Source organism: Chaetodon trifascialis, chromosome 12 (assembly GCF_039877785.1).
Source record: "Chaetodon trifascialis isolate fChaTrf1 chromosome 12, fChaTrf1.hap1, whole genome shotgun sequence".
NCBI lineage: Eukaryota > Metazoa > Chordata > Actinopteri > Chaetodontiformes > Chaetodontidae > Chaetodon > Chaetodon trifascialis.
Window position 1 is genome coordinate 9,858,693 of NC_092067.1, and position 16,450 is coordinate 9,875,142.

At 46.9% G+C, this 16,450-nt stretch overlaps 1 protein-coding gene across 1 annotated transcript in view; it reads left to right on the forward strand.

Annotated features, from left to right (window-relative positions):
- The window catches only part of LOC139340019 (cyclic AMP receptor-like protein A), a 42,793-nt gene extending 30,546 nt beyond the window's left edge, over positions 1-12,247 (forward strand). Inside the window, exons 12-13 of the mRNA XM_070975570.1 lie at positions 5,124-5,271; positions 10,553-12,247. Of these exons, the coding sequence (XP_070831671.1) occupies positions 5,124-5,271; positions 10,553-10,720 (316 nt within the window). The 3' untranslated portion in view covers positions 10,721-12,247. The remainder of the gene's footprint in view (positions 1-5,123; positions 5,272-10,552) is intronic.
- The last annotated feature ends 4,203 nt before the right edge of the window (positions 12,248-16,450 follow it).

The window sequence follows — 16,450 nt, forward strand, 5'->3', positions numbered from 1 at the left end:
GAATCTCATTCTGACCTTACACGGACTTGAAGGATTATGCTCATTTTGGCAGAATTATGCCTTTTAGTCGGAGAAAAGTTCAGATCTGCTGTCAGCAGCAGCACCGTGGGCAGCTCCCGGGCCTTGTTTTGGCACTGCGGAGCATGTGATTTGTCTGGAGGAAGAGAGAAAAAAAAAAGAAGTCAGGCAGTCGGAGAGAGGAGGAAGTGCGAACAGGGTCAGGATGACTTCTCTGTCTGGTCGCCCTCCACTCTTGGGAAGGAGTTCTCGGCCGTGCCGTTACGGTAACAGCTTTTAGGATGTTCAGCACAACAATTAGAGGCGGACAAAGAGGTGAACTCTGATGGAGGGAGGTGGGAAATTGATGGCTGGAAAGTGGTCTAGACTGGCAGGGTGGGATATTGGAAGAGATAGGGAGCGGCAGCGGATGAAGGATTTTGCACAGAATCTGGAGGGCGAGAGGGAGACAGAGACAGGTTCAAAGAGTGACTGACAGCATGATAGATGGAAGGTCTGAATAAGTGAGCGAGGCTCCGGGACGCCGCGCGAGTGCTAATGATTGACTGCATGCTTACAGGTGGCCGCAGCCTCAAAGCCGCGCGTCTGCTTCTGCATGTGTATGAGCACGCGTGTGTGTTTATAGTTGTCGACCATTTGCTCCGGAGTCATGCAGTATACACAATATCATCCCTGTTGTCCAACACCAGTTCGCCAACTGTGAGACTCGCTCAGCTACACCGCACACACGAGCCCTGACACACACACACGCAGCAGCTCAGCCAGGCATCGCCCGCAGCCACACTCTCCTTCCCACCACTGCCTCCCTCATTCATCTTTCATTAGCCCGGCTCACACAGGAGAAACAGCCTGCCCCCCCACACACACACACACACCACTGCACGCCTCCACCCGTCTCTCCGTCTCTGCTTTCTCTCTCTATCTAACCTCCTCGCCTTTTTTCCCCCCACGTCTTATCTTGGTTTCTCTCACACGTAATCTCTTTTGTTTGTCTCGCTCATGTCTTGCAATCTGTCTTTTTGGATATCTCTCCTCCTCCTCCTCCTCCTCCTCCTCCTCCTCTCCCTCGCTCTCTGCCTCCTCTGCTTTTTAGTCTTTTCCATTCAGCCTCACTCCTTCAGCCCTTTCCCCTCCTCTGTCCTCCTCTTCCTCCTCCTCCTCCATCGCTCTTGGCCCTTGTTCCCCTTCACAGCCTCACTCTTGCACATTCTCACCTCTTTATCGTGTTCTCCTTTCCTCTTCCACTCTCCCTCTCTCCTTCCTGTGCAGCGCTGTTTCTCCGCCCTCCCCAACCCCCAACCCCCCTCCCTTCCTGTCTCTCTTTCTTTCTCTCTCGCCTGCTCTTTCTTTCTTCCTTTCATTTCGCTCTCCGTCTCTCCCTCGATGGAGGGGAAAGGCTCTTCGCCTCTAATTGCGGCTGTTCCGTTGCCATGGCGCGTGTTGCTCGGCACTGCGAGGTGCTGTGTGTGTGTGTCTGTGTGTGTGTGTGTGTGTGTGTGGCAGGCAGATGATTGCTTGCTGCCAGCTCTCGTTTCCCGGACGCCGATCGCATTTCTTTGCGGCAGCAGGAAAAAAAATGAGACGCCAGAAATAGCCCCCCTTCACACAGACCCACTCACTCTCACCGCTGCGCTGTCAGAGAAACACACACACACACAGGCACACACGCACGGAAAGGCAGACGCACACACATCCACTGCATTTCCTCTCATCTGACATCCTCAATGCGTATGACCTAGGTTATGCTGCATGTATACACCTCTACATACAGGCGGCCATGTGTGTGTTTATGTGTGTCCGCATGTGTCTGACTTCCTCCATGTGCGTGTGTGTGTGTTTCCTGTGTCTCTAAGGAGGTTGTGTGGGGACTCCTGATTTATTTCACCTTTAATGGGAAGTGAAATGAATGTGAGCAGCAGCTGGTCTGGTCCTTGGAGATACAGCAGTAGGCTAACCCAGAAAATAGGCAGCGTCGCTCTGAAACGGCCCTCACTCCGACATGCGCCAGGACACGCCACTCTGCGCCACTCTACGCTCCACCAGCTGCACTGTTAGTTTTATTTTGAGTTGCATTTAGTTGACACCCTTACCCAGGCTGACTTACAACAGGTAGGTTCTCACTGCGGGTTGGTCTCCAACCTTTGGCCAAGACATCTTGCGGCTTCTTTCCTGTCATAACTTTTCACAGGGTGGCTGGAAGGTAAATGGAGACAGATTACTAGCAAATAAACCTTGCAACCTCGTGCTGCAAAAGAGGATAAGAGAGGATTATAACCAGATTTGTGGATGAATCTCCATAATCATCTCCTGTGCTTTTCACCTGCAGAGTCACTGAGTATAAGGGAAGAGAAAAACCCAGATCATAATGATGTGCTTGCTTAGTTCGACAAAGCCAAAGTGCGTCTAGCCTGTAATTTTAAGGTGCAGCGTTTCTGACATGCACAGAAGAACTGGGCAGTGAACCAAAAATTTACCAAAACTGTAGTCATCCAAAACCGTGTCAGTATGTGTCGTCAATTCATTCCTTCAGTCGGGCTGCGATGTGTAGTCTACTCCCTTAATGCATCTGAAAGCACAATAATCACATCTAACCCGAGTGCAAACAACCAATTACTCTTGGTCAGCAGGTTCATGTTACCTGCATGCGGGTTCGTCCATAACAGAGGAAGTTGAGTCGACGTTGTTCCTCCTCACCGTTTTAATCAATGTAATCAGCGCCCAGTGGTCTAATTCTGATCAAGAAAATGACTCCCTGTCAGTCATTTGGGCACGCTTTGCTTTCAGCAAAGAGGACATTGCAGATGAAAGTCCAGCTTAACATAAATGCTGTCTTTGGACTGCAACTTTGATAATAAATGCAAGTATTGTGTCAAAACATGAAACACACCCATGTCATATAATATGATGTGTGAATGGGACAGAAGTCATTCCATCATGAAGAAACAGCATCCTGAGCTCAGTTACATTTAAAAAGATGTTATCACATTAATTGCCATGCCTTTGTATGATTGGCTGGAATGATTTCCTATTAGTGCTGTTACCTGTTACTTCTCCCCGACTTTCTTTTCTTAGATTTCGCTTTGATCAGTGTGTTGAAAGCGATTTAATCTTTGACCATATTTCATCGACAGAAACTCTTAAAGGATAAGGCTGGGAAAATAAATCTGTATTACACGTGGAGCCAAAGCTTCATTGTCCAAAAGCCATGAAAAAACACATGATGATCCACACAGATGAGTAATGTTGTTCCTTCATCATGATGAACATGGACACAAGTTCATCATCCTATTGCCAGCTGAAAGTAGTTCCAGACAAATCTGATGTTTACCCCTGTTTGAGTAACATTTGCTAATGTTGATTTAATGGTGATTTAGGAAACTATGCACCAGTATGTAAGTTTCCGGACAAGTCCAGCATAATTAGACAGTTTGTCGTTAAAATAATTACTTTCACTTATTTTCCCGTTCTTACACACGACTGTTGCTAACATTAATGAAAGAAGCTGCTGTCTTTTTTCAGCTTAATGCTATCGGTTCTGTTTTTTCTTGCCGTGGGTTGCTGGACTATACAGTAATGATCTCGTAATAGTGCACCTACACATTATATACCTCTGTAAAACACATTTACATTTGGTTGCTGTTAGGCACCACCTGAAGTGTTTGTGTAGGTGCTTTATTTGGCTGTTGTCACTATAGCCGCCCAGGCTTGTTTGTTCAGGGATGAGTCCAGCGATGTCACTCTATTGGCAACACTGTTGTGAAGTGATTAATGGGGAGAATAGAACACAACAATGGTGTTATTACCAATGATTTTAACAAAATCATTATCATGTTATATAACTGTAGACATGTCTCATCCTCTGACTGAGTAACTCCCGAAGAGATGAGTGACTGTGGTGTCTCACGAAACTGCTCGTAACCACACAGCGGTTCTTTTCCTCAAATGGTTGGTTTTGTATCTTCCTTCCCTGCGGGGCACGAGTAGCTTGGGGATGACTTTCCCGACCCTGAGGTCAACCACCGTGGCCACGCAGTTCACTCTGCACACCCAAGCCAGGAACACTGTACCGGCGGAAAACGCTGGGAGCTCCGCGCGGTTTGATTCTCTCGCTAATAGATCAATAAAAGACATTAGCGGCGGGCTAACCCGACGAGCAGCGCTAATACAGGGTTAATCCAGGGTTAATGGCTGAGCAGCATCATCCTCTGGGGCAGCCATTAGTTTGCAGCCGCACCACACAATATCAGGTTCTCCTCCTAGACATGCCCCAGGCTCCCAGAGAGATAGGCACAGGGAGGGGAATTGAAAAGAAAAGGATGGAGGATCGCCCTCATGAGTCGAGATGAAAATGAGATATCCAGACAGATGAAACCGAATGCAAAGAAATGGGAGAGATATCAGAGAAGGCAGGGTGTGTGTGTGTGTGTGTGTGTGTGTGTGTGTGTGTGTGTGTGTGTGTGTGTGTGTGTGTGTGTGTGTGTGTGTGTGTGTGTGTGTGTGTGTGTGTGTGTGTGTGTGAGAGGGGTGGGGGGTGGGGGGCAGCGTGTAAGAAACGTGCATGGAATGAAAAAGAAGGAGAAGAGGGGACGGTGAAATTGTGGTCAGGAGAAGCAGGAAGCTGAGATGAGAGAAAGGGGAGAGAAGGAGAGGAAGGGAGTTGAGCGCTACACTTCTCCCTGTCCTTGTAAAGTGCTGCGTGCTGTCGAAGCGGCAGCCAAGAATGTGTCAGCCCAGCCGTCTCACGCTGCCTAATGGGCTCTTAAACGCTGATATAAAGCTCACTCGCTCTTTCGCCCTCCCCTTTTCCTCTCTCTCTCCCTCTCTTTTTCTGTCTCTGCCGCTCACTCTCATTACCTCTCGTTCTCACCCTGTCCCTCACCCTGTCACTCACTTGTCCTCTCCCTCTCTTTCTCCCTCTTTCTGTTGCTCTGTCTATCAACCTCTCGCTCTCTGTCTTTCCCTTTTTCCCTGTCGCTGTCTTTCCGCGCCTTCGGACTTCTCCTTCAATCACTCACCCTGGAGCTCTCTTCCAGGTTGTCTCTTTATTTACAACTTTTTTTTAATGGATGAACTCAACACTTCTGTCTCTCTCTCTCCTCCAACAGGCTCCATAATGCCTTCTACTCAAAGGATCCTTCCTTCCCTCTCACCCTGTTGCATGTCATGTCAGCGCCACTCCACGGCTTGGCCAATGCGTTTGTCTTTGGCCTGGATAGAGACTGGTGGAGCCTACTGAGCCCGACTGGCATTCAGGTACAGCAGCTGCACACACAGACGCCTATAGCCCAGTTCACATGTGCAAATCAGGACATAAATGTGGTTGCAATTTAATACATTCATGTGCGAGTACACCAAAAGTTAGGTTTTCCATAAAGGTTGTTATGCCGTCATGCTGACAATGAATATGCTAACATGCTGATGTTTATTAGCTTAGTGAGTTAGCATGCTAAATCAGAGACTGATGGCAATGTCATTAGTTTGACAAATGTTTGGTCATAAACCAAAATATTGGACCGGTGTTAGATAAAAAGTCACAGGAACACCAAAGTTGTTACGATTTATCCTGGGAAAGACATTTCTGTCTGCACCAAATGTGATGGCAAATCCATCCAAATGTTTCAAGAAATTTTAGTCGAAACCAAAATGGCACCATCGTAGACAGAGGAAAAGTCAGGAGATTACCAACGTCACAAGGCGTCATCATCTTGGTCTCATGGATATCTGCTTTAAATGTCATGAAAAACCAAAAAAATGTTAACCTCATCGCGGTGCTACAGAGAAACCCAGTAGATCCAGAGTTGTTAGGATTCATCCTCTGGTGACGTGCATGCTAGTCACTTTCAGCCCATTCAGTAGCTGATGCATGGAGCCGTTCCATTAGCAGACATGTGCAGCAATGACGGAGATTCTTCAGGTGAAAAGAGCTTTATGAACCCCTGATTGCCATCAGTCCCCTGCAGGCTTTGATTCTCCTGTCAGGGTCACAGGTGGCTGAAGCCTACCCCGGCGTGCTTTGGATGAAAGGCCTCTGACTGAACGATTGTATTTTGTCGTTTTTCCAGCCCTTGAAACATTCTTGAAATGTTTTAGAATATTTGGCTGCGCTTGTGTGAGGAAAGTTGTCAGTTGTAGAAACATATTTAGAGACAAATGTTTTACAAGGACTCATGAAAAAAAACACACTCACACGCTCACCGCAATGGCATAAATCCTTTTTTTAGTCGAAGGTTCCCTCGCTTTCCAAATTCTATTTTATCAAAGATATTTGCGGATCTAGTGTAGCGCACTAATATTGACCGTTCTTTCTTCTAGGCTCTATAAATTAGGCCTGCCTATAATCAGGGTGATCAATTAAAGACTTAAAAGAACATGTAGGTGCTGGTGGGGATTGACTTGGGAGACTTAACTATTCAAGTGCTGGCAAAATTTCAAAAACAGACAAAATTATCAACGTGTCCTCAGTGGATCACGTCACGTGGACGAACCAGAGCGGTCGACCTACAGCTGAGAGAGATTCAGTGAAGGAGCCGACTTGATAAGTAGTTGTAATTTGTCAAAAACCCGCTGATGTGAATAATCGTGGTTTTCTTAGCTTTTCACAACAAGAAGCTGAGATCTTCGGGTTTGGGACTGTTGGTCAAGCCACTTAAATATCTTAACTTGGCCTCTTGGAAATTGTGATATTTCCCTCTTCGCTGACTGTTTGTGGGCCGAGTGATTAATCAAGAAAATAATCTGCAGCTTATTGATGATAAAACTGACCATCAGTTGTTGCTCTTAAAGTATTTCTAATGCATCTGTAGCTCATCACCAGTGTGGAGGATTGATGAGCTGAAGCGACCCTAATGCTTCCCATGAGCCTTGTTCATAGTAAGAAGAAATCATCACTTGAGAATTTGTAATCAGACTAGTCAACTTTCCAAATCGACTGGTACCACCTGTAAAAGGTGCTCACGCGTCACCTGCACAGGAAATGATTACGGCGTCTGACACCCAAATTCTCTTATTGAAAGAGTAAATTTACAAATCACTGACTTCATTTTTTGTGTGTGTTGCTTTCACAAATTGAGCTTTTAGGGAAATGTAATGAAGTCAAATTACCAGAGGGATGATGTTTTTACATTTGAACGGCAAACTTCATTGGGTGCATTTCAATAAACACCAAAATCAATACAGTCCTCCGCAGATTTGTCTCAATCTAAAACATCGACAGTATCTGCGGATATGAGTCAGAGCTGGTATTGAACCGCGAAAAAAAAACCGTCTGTGGTCTCAGTTCATGCATACACACACACACGCAGGCATATTGTCACCTACTCGGTATCGCCAGCCACGCTGACGACGGGTCATGAGCGCAGTGTGGAAGAGTGGAATGTGTGGTATGACCTTCAACCCAAATGTCAATGTTTCGCTGTGGTGAGTCGGGAGAGACAGACACAGAGAGACAGAGGAGCGAAATGGAATCTCAATGCGTTCGTAAATCACAGAGAAAATGCTGTTTGTGTGTGTCAGTGAGCGAGAGAGCGAGAGGGAGAGAGAGCGAGCGAGAGGGAGAGAGAGCGAGCGAGCGAGAGAGGCGGCGTGTGTGTTCATGCTCTATCGTGACTAACAGCCGGTTGTTATTCATCTTGGCATGCGACTCCCAGCAGCCCCCACACATCAGGTGTGAGATTGGCGGGGGAGAGGGGGGTAGAGGAGAGAAGGAGGTGCTGGTGGTGGTGGAGGGGGGGTTGTAACAGCGTCAAAACGTTCCTCTCTCAATGCAACAAATCTGCGCTTTCGTACCACCCCCCCCACCTCCTCCTCTCGCTCGCTCGCTGGCTCTCTCTCTGTCTTTCTGTCTCTCTCGCCATGTGCCTGCGGTGCATTTACATGCATTCGCAGGGACTGGCTAAGACTTTTTCAAGTCCCTCTTAAAACACTGCTCGTATGCCAAATGTGCACCAAAAGAGTTGTCGACCCCTCCTCACCACGCTTGCCACGAAGGGACGCCCTGCTAATGTCACAACAGTGCAGGAAGGCAACATCTGCAGGGATTTTGGATTTAATGACTTCATAATGAAGTGCTTTGCGAATATACCGTAGACCACCATTCAGGGACTAACAAGCAAACTACAAGCTGGCCAGACAGCACTCACTGCACCACTTCACACTGGGATCGTCTCAGTTGTGTCAGACTTTGAATGTTTCTGGAGGTTAACTTCACGTAGTTTATTTAGTTTCAAAAGGCCGGCAGTTGTAGCCTTGTTTCAAACATCTGAATCACTGCCAACATCTGCATGTTTAGTGCTGTTGTGCCAAAGAGAGAAGTGTAGATGGGATTAAGAATGGAGACGTCATGTTCCTCCATGGCTGGCAAAATGACGAAAAAGAGCAGCCGCTGAAGCCAGAGGTGGTGGTCAGTAAAAACAAACCTTTCATTTCATTATTCTCACTCACCACAAGACTGTAACATGCTCCCAAATGATTGCAGTTAACTTTTCGGAATAAAAAAAGCTTCACGCTACCACACACTTCCCTCTGCTCTTTCGGCTGGCAGACAGCGAGGGCCTTCTTTAGGACAAGTTAGCTTAGCTGCCAGTTATGTTTCATACTGAGTGAAAGGTTTGGCACTGGTGTAGGAGCCTAAAAATAGTGCCCCTTTTCTATTTATTGAGTTGAAGAACGAATCGTGATACAGGAAATCAAACCGAAGATTCTGACCTTCTGCATGTGAGCAGTGATTTCACCATGAGCAGGTTACCACAGTGTACACAGACATGCTGTCTAATGACCTGAATGAGCAGATTTTGGTCAGTAACTTCCTTGTTCTTTTTTGTGTGCAAACCTTCTCCGGCCTCGTATCTCTTGCTTTATCTAGTCCTTCATAGTTCGGCTCTTTGACTCTTCCCCTCCTCCCTGCCTATCTCTGTCTCTGTCTGTCTGCGCTCTGTGTGTCTGTTCGCTTGCCTCCTTTGTTCCCTGTACCCTGTTACAGCATCTCTGGAATTTATCTCTCTTACATTATTTCTGCCGCTCTCCTTTGTGTAGCATCTCCCTCCCACCTGTGTACTCTCCCTCTCGCTCCATCTCCCCCTCTTCCACTCTTTCCTTCCCTGATATTGATCTGCATTCTAGCCATACAGCTGAACCGCCTGTGGCTCTGCAATGAGCTCACCTCTCACTTCTTCTTCTTCTTCTTCTTCTTCTGCGCGTACGCGAGTGAGCACGCAGGAAAAATCTGCTCCCAATCCCCTTATGTCTCAGCATTACTGCAATCTAAGACTACGTCCACACGAAGCCAGCTCATTTTGAAAACGCTGCATGTGTGAAACACGACGTGTCCACACAGTCGTTTTCAGGTTGCTCTTCTCTTCTCCGTCGTCCTATTTCGGCCAATAAACATCAAAAGTGTGAATCACAGCGTTCATGTATGAAATGGTAGACAACAGCCTGGTAACTCTCAGCTGGTTAAGCATTGAACAGTCTGCCCCCTCTTGCTCTCTGGGATCACCTATTCTGAGTTATAAAACAGTCAAAATTCGGTATTTATCTTTCTCATTGATATATTTTTCTGTTTCTGTTGTCAGAGAACTTGAAGAGCATGAAATAAGCCTTCGATCACGGCTCGTGTATGCTACCTTAGCCAGGCAGACAGCACTCTCTGCACTGCTGCACAGAAGCATCAATAAAATCACTGTTTTATGAACGCAAAGTCCCCTGACAACGTCAGTGGAAATCCAGTCTGATCACAGCGGCTTCAATGTGTGATTGATTAGTTTGGCATTTAAAATAAGTGACCGGAAAAAGTAAGAGGCGACGCTCTCGACTTGACCAGGTTCGTTGTGCTTCAACGCATCAACATGGAGAAAGCATGCGACAGATGTACACACGATGAAAACCAGGCTTCAGTCGCCTGAAGGTCGCAGACTCTGCCTTGTTTCTCACAAGCCCGACACCTACGAGCTTGTTGAGCATTAAGCTTGTAAAGTACATACTTAGCTCTTTTTCCACTATACCGGTGCAATGCAAAGTAGTTGATGTTCAAGCGATATGTTTCCACACGTTGTTTTTCTTTTTCAAGTGGTGGCAGTTCCTTAAAGTTCCATCACGTAGAGCGGGGATGCCATTGAACGTGACAATCAGCTCTTCCTCCATTCTCTTTGATGTATGGTATTTTTATGCAGCTGAGCGGAGTAGAAAATGAAAACAACCGTGCTTCATTTGCCTGAGGGAATTGAAACAAGCATTGGTGATTGGTCGTATCCAGGTTGTCACTCCCGCATGTCAGAGAGCATTAGCATAAAGTTAAACGTTTCTCAACTTCTCCAGGTTGGCGCTGAAATTTTCAGTCTTAAATTGTGGCGTTATTTGGTGGTTCAGTTCACAATGAGCGGCAGCCTGTCTCGCCTGTAGTATTTAAGCCCGAACAGGGAGCTAAACCAGCATTTGATGCTGTTTTGGAGTGTGTAAAACATCAGTTTAGCGTGAACGGAGAGAAGATTTTCAAATTTAGCCGGCTTAATTTCAAACTCCGTGTGTGTCTGTTTTCTAGCTGGCTCTGCAGTCGCGGCTGTGTGACAGGACTCGGATCGGAGAGTACCACCCCGGGGCGGTGCGCTACACACAGGCTGACCTGGCCGACCTCAGCGATGACGACGACGATGACACCAACGTGCTCTTCTACTCTCCTGACATGACCCTGAAAGACCGAGGGCCCTGAGAGAGAGCTGGAGAGAGGGAGGGAGAGAGAAAGAGAGACAGAGACAAAAGAGCTTGAGGAAAGGAGAACGAAGGAGGGTCACAGCCAGGGAGAAACGCAGCGGATTAGAAACTGAGAAGAAGGAACAAGAGGTAGGGAGGGAATGGAAGCGAAGATTGGGGGGACAGTCAGGCAGATAGAAGCCGGAGATGAGCTGTCAGGTTCCATTATTAATCCCCATCCTTTACTATTTAATATCCTAAAGACACACACACATACACACACACATACGGAGCAGAGCCGCAGCTCCCTGCAATACTACCCTCAGACAGGAGCGAGAAAAGAGCGGATCTAAAGATCCTCCTAATGTTAAAGGCATCTGCTGCATCCCAAAGGTCTTAAAACGATTTCCCTCTCTGCACCGCCTTCTTGATTCTTGCATTCTGCAGCGTTTTTAGCATCTCACAAAAACGTGAGAAAAGAAACGTAAGGGACTGCTGAAAGGCAATCATAACAAGGTGTTAGTTTAGCATTCGCAGCAATTACCTTTTCACTTCTCTGCAGGGGATGAGGTGAAAAACAGCCTTTTAAAAAGCACCCTGTGTGTCAGATGTGCAAGCATTGATCTGGGTACTGAACACTTTGATAGGGGAGAGACGGGGTACAGTGGAAATACAGGAGGGGCTTTTAAATACAATAAAGAAGACATGGTGGGGCAGATAAGACCCAAAGCACGAGTGTCGCTTGCAGGGAGCCTCTCTTTCCTCGGACAGTATTTGTTTTCCTTTGCAAGATTGCTTTGTATTTTTATGAAATACTACATTTCTTTGTTTTACCGTATTTATAACAGATCAATGTACTGTATATAATGAAGTGTACGCTCTATTTTTGTACGTGCCTTGGACTGGAATGTGAAGAAAACGGTCCTCTTGGTCCAAACCTGCTGCTCTCACGTGACAGTCGAGCACAACCGGATGCAGGACAAATTCGCAGCCTTGTGAACAGAAAAAAACATGCCAGTGATCAAACACACACTGAGACGCACACACTCTCTCTAAGGTGGCTGCCAAAACAGGTTGGAAAAGATGACGCGCACACACACACACACACACACACACACACACAGGGCACCCACGGCGTAGATAGAGCCTTTGATGGTTCGTCATCTCATGGCCGTTGTCAGTGTCGCTGAGGAGGACGTCGCTGTGGTGTGATTGACAGGATGATAGAGTCACTTTATGTTCAACCTCGGCCCATTTGGTTTTTCCCCATATTTAGGTGGTTTCATCACTGTCAGTGCGTCAGCTGCCTCTCTGACAGGTTGAACTAATGAACCGACACGTGACCCTTTTTACCCTTGAGTTGTTGAACTTTTCTGCTGGGCGTCTGTGACACCAGTTTGCAGTTCACAGAGCCCCACCGTTGAATTACACGCACACACACACACACTCTCTTGCACTGAGCCCCTACCCCTCTTTTGGCACTGTTGCTGGTTTTACTTGACTGTGCACTCCATCAAATAAATGAGCAGGAGAGACATTTCATAACAAAGCTGAGACTGGGCGTGTTTATTTCATTTTCGCATTGATGCAATCCCTCATGCCACTGCTCTGCCTCCTGTTCAGTGTGTGTGTACGTGTGTGCGCGCGTGTGGATGTGCTTTGAGACGTCTTTCAGACCTGCGCTGCTTAAATAATGGATATTAATTATTGGTCGGACCCTGCTGGCCCCTGCCGTGTCTCCAAATCTGGTTAACTGGATTTTGATTAATGAAATATGCGCACCATGTCCTCCAGAAAACCAGACCACACAACCACGCAGCTCTGCCACAGACGCTCGAACGTTTGGAGCCCCGCACCCCCTCCTTATAAAGAGCCCGGGAAATAAGCGAATCTCCCTGTCACGCAAGAAGAATTATTATTCCCCCCTCATATCGTCGCGTGCGCCGTAATTGGATACAATTTAACACCCGCGGCCCACGGGCATGTCGGCAGGCGCACTGCCTACTATTAGCTCGCCTCGCCTCGCCACCCTATCATTTGTCAGATCTGTGTTTGTGTGCTCCTGGCGGCTGCGCGCGCGCGCACGTGCACGTGGCTGGAGAAACCGGAGCCATTGTTGGAGTCCGGCCATGACCTAGCCGTGACGCACAGAAACAGAGACAGAGGAGGAAGAGAGAGAGGCAGAGAGGCGACAGCAGCAGCAGCCCAGACGCTGAAAAACAAGCGGGGGCTCCGTCACCTCGGAGCGAGAGCGAGAGCGAGAGCGAGGCAGGCCTGATCCGCTCCGTTACGCATTACATGAGCGATGGCTTAAAAGCAGAAATAACTGACTCGAGATTGTCCTGTAACCTTTTACATCAAATGTTTTAATCAGCTGGTTTTGCTCTAGGCTGTTGGTTTTGAACTCGTGCTTTATAGGCCTGCCATAGGCTATATGATGGAAGAACGTGTCCAACCTCCATCTTTCTGCCTGCATGCAGACGCAAAGGAGTGGCATTTCAGCAGAGAGGCTAAGTTATTTTGAACTAAAAAACGCAAACCTTAATGTTTCACAGCGATTTAAGATTCCGGCCATGAGCAGCAGCCTCAAATGTTATTCTAAAGGCTGCTTTTCCTGTTGTCAACAAATGCCGTGAGAGACCAAGACGAGCAATGTGTTAGTCCACTTTCAGGCTCTTCCAGCTCCCCTTATGGAACTCAGTTCCAAACTAATGTGCTCCTACTGACGAAATTCATATTTGAAAACAGGTCCTAAATATATGGTTCCATTTTTAAAAGAGGGTGAGTGATTTTTCTAACAAAAACTGTACTTCAAAAGGAGTAAAAGGTGCATTTGTTGGGGACTGTTTTCGGTTGTGGATTAATACACATTTGGTGTCCTGTTGCATGGCCTATTTATGGCAGCTGGACACTTAAGTGTGAATAAACTACAGTGTTCATGTTAATTGTAAGGAAGAAACATCACACCGTGCAACTCGTTGGTGGTTTTAAGCAGCAGTGCAGGTCTGAGCCTCAGAGGAGTAAGACAGATCAGACTGTGGATATACTGTCAGTTCTTGTTAGTTATTGTTGGTTTTGGTCTTTTCGTGGGATTTCTTGACAAGACGAGAAACAGCCCATTGCAACTGTTTTCGATTCTATTACATTTATTTGCCAGCGACTGTGCACAAAAAATGGAACAAGCAATGAAAAAGCAACCCACAGATGCACAGAGCAACGTACTATTTTCTAGAGGATATTGTCCGAAAAGCTCCAAAAGCCCCTTGTTCACCATGTGTCACTCAGTTCTGGGTAATTGTAGTAATTGTACGTTTTAAGACAACAGGGGCTCATTAGCAAATTTTTGCTCAGGGGCCTCCCACGCAGGTTAATCCTGTCTTTAAGTGAGCGGGTAAATACAAACACTGCAAAATACAACTAAGGGTACAGCAATGTACAGTAAATCCTGTCCTGGCCCCTGTTACCAGTGCACAGCAACTCTCAGCTGTTTGATGAACATAGTCGCAAAATTACAGAAACACAGATAACTGCGTGCCTACACGACTTCAAATCTTTGTTTTCACACCACGTTTTGAAATGATTGGGCCATTTCTTCCATTCAATAATGGTCTTAAATGAAAAGATGCAAAGAATGTGTTTCTAGGAATTCCTCACTCTCCTCATGACACTGACCTCGAATCTGTGATCATTTGCTCAGGTCAGAGCTGAACAAAGCTCCTCCATGGGGCAGGAGCAGCATTTTGAGGAAGTGTGAAAACCACACACACACACACACACACACACACACACACACACACACACACACACACACACACACACACACACACACACACACACACTCATAACATTCAAGTTTTCAACACCCAACATGTTACAAGTCGATTAATTGCAGTGGTGATAATGTTGTGGTTTCCAAATATGTGGCAATGCTATACTTGTGTCCCAATTTGGCAAAATCTGAGACCAAATTGACCACTTATGACACATTCAGGTCTGTATAGGATTTCGGAAATATTGAACCCATGATTCCAAATTCCCCCAGCAGAACTCTACACCCACCAAAGAAATTTTCCAAGTAGTCATGAGCCAAACTCAATTTTCTGAGTATTCAAAAAACCCCCCACCAAAGTTCCAAATTCTATTTATTAATTTAACTTCCCAATTATATATTCTGTATATATTAGCTCCTTATATCATGCTCTAAAGGGCTGTAATTAGCAGTTATTTGCACTTTTAACTAATTGATGAACAATTTCTCAATTAATTGATTTGGCTATAAAATGCCAATCACCATTCCACAAACCCCATGGTGGCGTTCAAATTTCAAATTAATATGCCCAACCAGCGGTCCAAAATCCAAACGCAGTCCCTTCATTATGGTATAGGACAAAGGAAAGCAGCAAATCTTCACATAGGAGGAGGTGGAAGCAGCAATGTGTGGCAATTTGCCTTGAAAAAATCACTCAAATGATTAGTCAAATAATTGGCATTTCATTTTCTGCTGATCGACTAATTGATTACAGTCATGAAAGCTGTCTCAAGGCTCTCTCTGCGCTGTCGCTCTGATGGAGAACATTAATCCTTTTTACCAGTAAACTGTCCACATTTCACATATTCGACCTGAAAAAGATCAAAAAGTCTGCATGTTATAGCATGTGTAGAATAACCCCCCATATTCCCTGAAATATTACCGAGCCCATACCCTCGGTGCCCGTGCTTACATGCGGTAAACGTTTCTTGAGAATCGCGTGGTTAATGCCCCTCTCTCCCTCCATCCTGTCTAATAACAGCTCGGCTGTGCTGCTGCTGCTGCTGCTGCTGCTGCCTGAGCGGAGCGGAGCGCAGAAGCGAGCGGAGCTTCAAGCGCTGCGCTCCGGCCCCGAAAGAGTTAAATTAATCTCTCCCTCTACACACACACACACACTCTCTCTCTCAACACACACACAGGCTGCCACCGCCCCAGATAACAGAGGGGCGCCTCTCCCCAGCCAGCCAGCCTCCGCTAATCGCAGTGGCAGGAGGGGGGAGTGGAGTGCCGGCGGCCTCTCACAGCGCTGGGCTTTTTATTGACGCTGCCTGCCTGCCTGTGTGTCATCTGTGTGTGTGTGTGTGTGTGTGTGTGTGTGTGTGTGTGTGTGTGTGTGTGTGTGTGTGTGTGTGTGTGTGTGTACGTGCGTGCATGCTTGTGGGTGCGTGTCTGAGCCAGAGAGCTATAAAGCGGTGGGTGTGTGTCTCACTGTGTGTGCGTACGTGTGCGCTCGCGTGCGTATGTGTGTGCGCTCCCCGCCAGCAGCGGAAAGCAGGGAGAGGCGGGGAACTGGGAGGGTGGGTGGCGAGGTTATGAGCGGAACTCGACAGAGGCCGACAGACGAGAGAGAAGGAGGGGAAGGAGGAGGGAATGGGGGGGGGGGGGGGGGGGGGGGAATCTTTCTTGTGCTGCGCTGAGAGCCGCCACCGCTTCTCCTTCCTCTCAGATAAGGTTCGTTTGAAGGTTTTAATCTTTATTCTCTCTAAAAAAAAAAGAAAAAAAATGACGCGACTGCTCAACGGTTCTGCCCACGCGTTTTGGAAAGGGGGATCGCCGTTTACGATCCCCAAGGTCGGAATAAGACAAGTGTGATTGATCGCACTGGTTATTTTCTGTCACGGGCCCGCTGATTGATCGCATCGATGAATTTAGCAGCCTATTGATTAGGGCTTAATCTATAGGTCCATGTCTCTCACTGCTCCAATAATCTCCCTCTCGCTC